At 40.5% G+C, this 8,701-nt stretch overlaps 1 protein-coding gene across 1 annotated transcript in view; it reads left to right on the top strand.

The window, feature by feature from the left end:
• Positions 1-3,342: 3,342 nt before the first annotated feature.
• LOC103212359 (zinc finger protein 260-like) overlaps positions 3,343-8,701 on the top strand; it is a 49,153-nt gene continuing 43,794 nt past the window's right edge. Inside the window, exons 1-2 of the mRNA XM_042783342.1 lie at positions 3,343-3,348; positions 5,688-5,833. Of these exons, the coding sequence (XP_042639276.1) occupies positions 3,343-3,348; positions 5,688-5,833 (152 nt within the window). The remainder of the gene's footprint in view (positions 3,349-5,687; positions 5,834-8,701) is intronic.

Raw genomic sequence — 8,701 nt, 5'->3', positions numbered from 1 at the left:
TTGTTTATACCAAGAAATTTGGAGGACAGCTTCCTGGTCAACTGACTGGAAGAGATACATATCTGTACCCATTACAAAGAAAGGTGATTCAACACAATATTCAACACAATATCATTAATATCACATGAAAGTAAAATTACAGTGAAAATAATTCAAAATGGTTGTAGCAGTATGATAATAGGAAACTCCCAGAAATTCAAGTTGCTTTGAAAAAAGGACATGGAATGAGGGATATCACTGTTGATGCCAGATGGATTTTGGCTGAAAGCAAAGAATACAAGAAAGATGTTATCTTTGTTTTGTTGACTGGGCAAAGACATGTGGTTGTGTGAATCATAACAAATTATGGATAACTTTGTGAAAAATTACAATTCCAGAACACTTAATTGTGGTCATGGAGAATCTGTAGATATATCAAGAAGCAGTCATTCAAACAAAACAAAGGGATACTGTATGGTTTAAAATCAGGAAAGACACACATCAGGGCTGTATTTTTTCACCATACTTATTCAATCTCTGTGCTGAACAAATAATTCAAGAAGCTGAAGTATGTGAAGAAGAACACAGCATCAGCATTGTAGGAAGACTCATTAACAGCCTGCTATATGCAGATGATACACCTTACTCGCTGAAAGTGAAAAAGACTTGAAGCACTTACTTATGAAGATCAAAGACTGTAGTCTTCACTATGGATTATGTTTCAACATAAAGAAAATAAAAATCCTCACAACTGGACCAATAAGCAACATCATGATAAATGGAGAAAAGATTGAAGTTGTCAAGGATTTCATTTTACTTGGATCCATAATCAATGCCCATGGAAGCAGCAGTCAATAAATCAAATGATGTATGGCACTGGGAAAATATGCTGCAAAAGACCTCTTTAGGTAGTTACAGAGCAAAAATATCACGAAGACTAAAGTTCTCCTAACCTAAGCCATTGTCTTTTCAGTATCCTAATATTCATGTAAAAGCTGGACAATGAATAAAAAAAGACCACATAAAAATTGATGAATTTGAATTCTGATGGGGAAGAATAATGAATATACAGTGGATTGCTAGAATGCACAAATCTATCTTGGAGAATGTACAGCCAGAATGCTCTTTAGAAAAAAAGGATGGCAAAACTTTGCCTCTTGTAGTTTGTACATGTTATCTGGAGGGACCAGTCCCTGGTGAAGGACATCACACTTGCTATAGTAGATGGTCAGAGAGAAAGAGGAGACCCTCAACAATATGGATTGACACACTGGCTACAACTGTGGACTCAAGGACAGCAATGATTATGAGTATGGTACAGGACTGGGCAGTGTTATGCATGAGGTCACTATGGGTCAAAACCAACTAGATGGCACCTATGTTGGTTATTAAATGCTGTTCTAACAGAAAATATCACATGTAGATGGTTTTAACAATCAGGAATTTATTCTCTTGCAATTCAGGAGGCTAGAAGTCTGAGTTCAAAGTGCTACCTGTAGGGGCTAGGTGAAAGCCCCTTGACCTTGGGCTTCAGCTCTGCCTCTTGCTCCTGGACCACTAGAGCTGGAGGCATCTTTTAACTCAGGCAGCTACTGGCTTCCGAGGATGACAAACCCAAAGTTGACAAGTAAATTGCACAGTCCCAAGATTATCAAGCAACACAGCAGACCACTATTTCAATTCCAGAAACAGTCCCAAGATCAGCAAGCAACATGGTAGGCTGGTGAACGAAGACTCGCTACATGCAGGACACAAGCATGCCAAAATCCCAAGACCTTTCTCAAAGCATCTTCTTATATACTTGAAGAAACCACACCCCTAAGGCAGTTGCTCAGCTGTTCAATTCCATCATGGAGTTGATTACTAATCTCATCATACGGAATAGCTACATCCAGCCGCCCAGGCACTCAAAACCAGGCCCAGTCAAGTTGATACATAACCTTAACTACCACAGCACCTAACAAAAACAACAGGTTTATTTTATTTTTGGTATTTGTACATCTGGGTTGATTTCCATTTGATGATGTGTGTCTTAATCTCCAGTTGTCTGCTGTTGTAATTCTTTGTTCAAAGAACTCATTTGAGCATTTCTTAGAAGGTTCTCATTTTTCATAACTCCTCTAATTTTTGCTTATCTGAGAATATCCTAATTTTGCCATAATTTGAGAAGTAATTTTGGTGGACATATAGCTCTTGGTTGGCAATTTTTTTTCTTCCAGGCTTTTATAAATGTCATCTCACTGCCTTGGCTGCATGGTGGATAGATCTCTCTGAATGGGGCGAAGGAGTAAAAATATTTGTATCTCATGTGAATGCCCACCAGAAGGTGACCTCGGCAGAGGACTCTAACAATCAGGTGGATAGGATGACACGTCCAGTGGAAACCAGCCATCCTTTTTTCTCAGCTACTCCTGTCATTGCTCATTGAGCTCATGAACAAAGTGGTCATGGTGGCAGGGATGAAGGTTATGCATGGGCTCAGAAACATGGACTTCCACTTACCAAGGCTGATTTGGCTACCGGCACTGCTGAGTGCCCAATCTGCCAGCAGGAGAGACCAACACTGAGTCTGTGATATGCAACCATTCCTCGGGGTGATCAGCCAGCAACCTGGTGGCAGGTTGATTACTTTGGACCACTTCCATCATGGAAAGGACAGTGTTTTGTTCTTACTGGAATAGATACTTATTCTGGATATGGATTTGCCTTCCCTGCATGCAATGCTTCTGCCAAAACTACCACCCATGGACTTACAGAATGCCTTATCTACCATCATGGTATCCCACACAAAATTGCTTCAGATCAAGGGACTTCACAGTGAATGAAGTGTGGCAATGGGCCTATGCTCATGGAATTGTCTAGTCTTACCATGTTCCCCATCATTCTGAAGCATCTGGCTTGATAGAACGATGGAATGTTCTACTGAAAAAAACAATTACAGTGCCAGCTAGGTGACAATACCTTGAAGTGTTAGGGCAATGTTCTCCAGGAGGCTGTATATGCTCTAAACCAGCATCCAATATATGGTGCTATTTCTCCAATACCCAGGATTCATGGGTCCAGGAACCAAGGGGTGGAAATGGGAGTGGTACCATTCACTATTATCCCTAGTGGCCCACTCAAAAATTTTTGCTTCCTGTCTCTGCTACCCTATGCTCTGCGGGTCTGGAGATCTTAGTCCCAAAGGGAGAAACACTCCCACCTGAGACACAATACTGATTGCATTGAACTGGAAATTAAGAATGCCACCTGGCCATTTTGACTTCCTCATGCCTCTGTATCAACAGACAAAGAAGGGCAATACTGTACTATATGGTGTGATAGATCCTGATTACCAAGGGGAAATTGAATTGACATTACGTAATGGAGGTAAAGAAGAATATGTCTGGAATACATGAGATTCTTTAGGACGTCTCTTAGTACTACTATGCCCTAAGATTAAAGTCAATGGAAAATTACAGCAACCCAATTCTTACATGACTACTAATGGCCCAGACATTTTAGGAATGTAGGTTTGGGTCACCCCACCAGGCAAAGAACCACGACCACCTAAGGTGCTTGCTGAGGGCAAGGGAAAAACAGACTGGGTGGTGGAAGAAGGTAGTTCTGAGTATCAGCTATGACCATGTGACCAGTTGCAGAAATGATGTGATTGTTATATTTCTTCATTGTATATGTGCATCAAATATTTTTGTTTCTTTCTGTTATAAACTGTAAGATGTAAATAAGGTTAATGTGTTTCGGTTGTACGTGTGTTAGCATATCATGTTAGGTGCAAATATGACTTTATAATTGTGCTTATTTAGAGATTATACATGGTTAAGAAGATGTGTACAACTGCCAAGTTGACAAGGGGTGGACTGTGATAGTTGGAGCTGTGTGTCAACTTGGCTGGACCACAATTCTGTGTTCCTTAAGCAATTGTGGTGTGGGTTTTTCCCATGATGGGATCAGATGTATGTATTTTGAGCAGCCAGTCCATTGAATAGGAGTTACCCTAGGGGTGTGGCCTGCTTCCAATATATTTATGGACATCCTGGGAAAAGAGACATTCTTCTGTGGATCAGGATTCTGTTGTGCTGCCTACACACAACAGCACACAATTGTCCGTGAGCAAACAATCCACCATTCGTCCTGGAGATCTTGGGTTCATCATTCCTTGGGGTCAACAGCCAGTATACTGCCTGCTAACCTTGAGCTCTTCAGCCCCTACAGCTGTGTGAGTTGGGAAAAGCCACCAGCTTGACGTTTGATCCAAGACCTTGGGACTTGCCAGCGTCTGTAAGTGTGTGAGCTCTTTTTTCAAAGATAAATTCTTTTTCTCTCTTTTTATATAAGCTTTTCTAGTTTTGTTTCTCTAGAGAACCCAGTCTAACACAAGGGGCCTATACAGTTTTTGAATTCCTTATCAGGTAGTTTCATTAAGATTTTTCCTTACAGAGGTTTCTTGTTTCTTTGTCACTTGCTTGATCCATCTTGTCCTATTTCTTTGTTTGGTTTGAAGTTGTCTGTTGTCTCTGAGCCATATTGTTATTATTGTTATCTGGAGACTGGTCCCTCCTGATAATATGTCCAAAACACATGGAGGAAGTCTTGACATTCTCAACTGTAAGGAACATTTGGGCTGTACTTCTTCCAAGACAGATTTGTCTATTCTTCTGTCAGTCCATGGAATATTCAATATTCTTTGCCAATAACATAATTGAAAGGCATCAATTCTTTGGTTTTCCATATTCATTGCCCAGTTTTCATATGCATATGAAGTGATTGAAAATACCATGGATTGGGTCAGATACACCTTACTCCTCCAAGTGACATCTTTGTTCTTTAAAACTTTAGATAAGTGTTTTGCAGCAGCTTTGCCCATTGCAGTATGTCATTTGATTTCTGGACCGCTGCTTGCATGGGCATTGGTTGTGGATCCAAATAGAATGTAATCCTTGACAGCTTCAATTGTTGCTTATTGACCCACTTGTGAGGATTTTTTATTTTTTTCATTTGTAATCCATATTGAAGGCTATACTTTTTGATCTTCTTCAGTAAGTGCTTCAAGTCCTCTTCACTTTCAGCAATCAAAGATGTGTCCTGTGCAAACTGCAGGTTGTCAGTGAGTTTTCTTCCTATCTTGAATCTGCATTTTTATTCATATAGTCTAGCTTCTTGGATTATTTCCTCAGCATACGGAGTGAATGAATATCAGTTGTTTTGGGGAAGTAAAGCCTTGGAGGGGAGCATTCCCTAGGAAAGCATCTGATTATTTCATATTTTCATTTATAAAACGTACATTTTCATGAAGAGGTAGAATATTTCTTGAAACATTTAAATCTTGAAAATTATTATTTTTATGTCAGTGGATCTACAGGTCAAAGACACCCAATCCATCTTCCTTATCCCTAAGGAAAGTGGAAAGAGAGAGAGAAAGAGGGAGGGAGGGAGGCAGAGAGGGAGAAAGAGGGAGAAAGAGGGAGAGAGAGGGAGAGGGAGGAGGAGGGAGGGTGAGGGAGACGGGGAGAGGGAGGGGGGAGGGGGAGACGGAGACGACGGAGGGGGAGGGGGAGAGGAGGGAGGGGAGGGGAGGGGAAGGGGGAGGGGGAGAGGGAGAGGGAGAGGGAGAGGGAGATCATGTCTTGCGATCGCCAGGCTTCATGGGAAATGTAGTTTTCAGCCTGACTAGTTCACCGCCAACATTCTGAGAACCAGTCTACTAGGTTCGCTCCGAGTCTGAGCAGCCTCAGCCCCGCCTCTTCATTTCCGCCAGGCAGAGACAGTCAGGCAGCTTCCGGGTTAAGTCGCACGGGCGTCGAGAGCCCGTTCGGCGTCGTCATCTTAGGGCATTGGAACTTACCGAGAACTGGTAGTTTGTGCTTTGTGAGGCAGAAGCGGAAAATGCCCACGAGCACCTATTCTCGAGCCTTATATCTCAATTATCTATAACCAGCTCCAAGATAAGTAATCTTGGTACGAGTCAGGTAACTCAGCTGAAAATGGTGGTACTAATAATTCGTGATATTATTGTGAGAATAAGTTGTCATCCGTGCGGTATTTTGCCAGTAATTGGCGTTAAGTGCGAAGTGCACAGAGTATTTATAACCAGATGTATCATAATTAGAAGGAACTTTGGTGGCGTTGTAGGTAAGACATTTGTCTGGAAACTAGAAGGTCAGCGGTTCTAACCCACTAGCTACTCTGGGGGAGGAAAATGAGGCAATCTACTACATAAAGATTTAAATCTTGGAAACCCAATGAGTCAGAAGTGACTGGATGACAGTGGGTTAGGTTTTCTTTCTTTTTTTTGGTTTGTCATAATTAGAACTTTTTTCAGTCCTTTTTGTTAAGCATTTAATTCTGTGAACGTCGCTCTTTCTCTGTATAAACATACAATTAAGAAAGATCACTGGTTGAGAGGGGTAAAATGATACACTTATGGTCAAAAATCATTGGGAGCGGGAGATGGAAATGCAGATATTATTTGTGGCATGTCTCTTGCTCTTCCTAATATCCTGTCTGCGTAAAACTCACACTTTGTGCCTTCTTAGCTCGTATCACAGGGGCCTGCACTCAAGTCCCCAGGGATGGGACTATGAAGTAAATATGGGTAGAATCTCACTAGGTGTAGGTATATTCTGGAATTTTTGTTATGTCTCTGAGAGTCCGGTGCCAGACTGCTGTGGCTCCTGGCCCCTCCTGCACTACCCAGACTTTCTCTGTACTCAGTGTTATAGTCATATTTTTGTGTGGTGTTCACCAATAGATAGATAATGCAAGCCACATAGTAATTTTATTTTATTTTTTTAGTAGCCATAGTGAAAGTAATACACAAAAAGGAACAGGTGGGCTGGTGAAGTAGGTTTCCAGCAAAGACATAACCAGCTAAATTTGAAGAAAACCTAACCAGTCCTTTTCTTTTCCGAATCTGAGTTGCTGTCACACTATGCCCACCACCACAGGTGACATCTAGAGGTATTTTGACACTCCCTCTGAATATTTACAATCACAAACTGTTAGGACTGGATGAGATGTCTGACTCTTGCAAGCTCCCCAAATTTGAACCTGAAATTAAGAACTCTTCTAGGATCACCTAGGGCAGAACCAGGAACAAAGCCTAGAGCTGTTTATTCTGTCACAGCCAAGTGACATATAATCAAATAGAGGCAGCTAGAGGCATATTATCAAAAAGTCTTTTTGGGAAACAGCAATCAATGTAGAATAAAAACTTAAAAATGATTTCCATGTTATAAACTATGCTGTCATGCTTTTCAGAGTTTACTGTGGATGTTCTAATTCAGTGCCTATTGTCTACACATTATTATCTACCCTGAGTACTTTTTGGAGAATATTGATTTTGATGAAGGCAGATGATTTCATCTCTAGAAAGATGTTACTTAAATTTTCCCAAGTACCTGTTAATTATAGCCTAACTGCCATTCCACTGTGTATTTAACCTATCATAATTAGAAAACACTTTATTCCAATACTTGGTTTTCTCATTTGATCCTAACCACCCTCTTTATGCAGTGTAAAGCTGAATTTGTTTAACCAATCATCTGTAGTTTTTATTTTTATTTTTTGGCTAATTAGCAATAAGGAGATGTAATTAAGGAGCTCTGGTGGCATGATGGGTAAGGTGTTTGGCTGCTAACCAGAAGTCAGTGGTTAAACCCACCTTTTAATATACTAATAAAAAATGGATTTCTTTTACCTCGTGAACATAACAAGGTTTAACCCACAGGGTCACATCAAAGATGAATATATTCAGGTTGTGCTGCCCCTATGTGGTACTTCCTGTCCTTTCCTAAGGGTCAAGGGGCATGTTTATATAGGGAGGTCTTTTCTTTAGCTGGTGTGATGGAATTTTTTTAGGCAAGTGAGTGTAGGAGTTAAGCAAGTCTCTCATGGTACCATTTCTTTTTCCTTCTCCCCAGCTAACTCTTCTGAACAGCGGAAAATGAACAAATCTTGGGTGAGTTATTAACCACTTTGCTTTATAATGATTTTTTAATAGATGTTTAAGTGTCCATAAATTAACACAGCAAAGTAGAAATAGAAATGGATCAGTCATTAAGGGAGGATAGAGAAGAACAGATGAATAGCAGAGCAATTTTGGTATGTGGCTCAATGCAGGCCCTCTGAAGTTACAGATTTTCCATGGTGGAGCTGCAAGATTATTTCTGAGATGTCTGGTAGCCATGGTAGAAAGTCAGACAGACAATATATAAGATTTGCATTGGTGAAAAGAATGGACAAACGTTCTTCATGGAGTATAAATGTAATTAAAGGTGAAAAAATATCTTCTTTACTTGACATTTCTGTAGCACTAATCTCTACTCCTCACTCAGTCATTCTATAAAATCTGTTAGTGTCTATAATACATTCTTTTGGCTCTGAACATCCCTGTTGCTGTCATTGTGGCCATCTTTCTTTTGTCCTTTCACATGACTCATCACCAAGACTCCATGCTTGGCCTATTAATGTTTGTCTGACTGATTTATCTGTTTTTAATAGTCATCTGTATACTGGCTCTCCAAAAACTATCTTCAGCTTAAATCTCTTCTCCCACTTCAGACCGTGTGTGTGTGTGTGTGTGTGTGTGTATACATGTATATATATATGTTGTTGTTATGTGCCGTTGAGTCAGACCTGACTCATAGCGACCCCTCCTTGGGTTTCTGAGGCAGTATCACTATGGAAGTAGATTGCCCCATCTTCCTTCCGAGGAGTGGCT

The sequence above is a fragment of the Orycteropus afer genome, unplaced genomic scaffold, assembly GCF_000298275.1.
Source record: "Orycteropus afer afer isolate SDZICR_OR568_19922 unplaced genomic scaffold, OryAfe1.0 scaffold00931, whole genome shotgun sequence".
Classification (NCBI taxonomy): domain Eukaryota; kingdom Metazoa; phylum Chordata; class Mammalia; order Tubulidentata; family Orycteropodidae; genus Orycteropus; species Orycteropus afer.
Note: the sequence above shows the minus strand (reverse complement) of the source record. Positions and strands in the feature narration are given on the sequence as shown.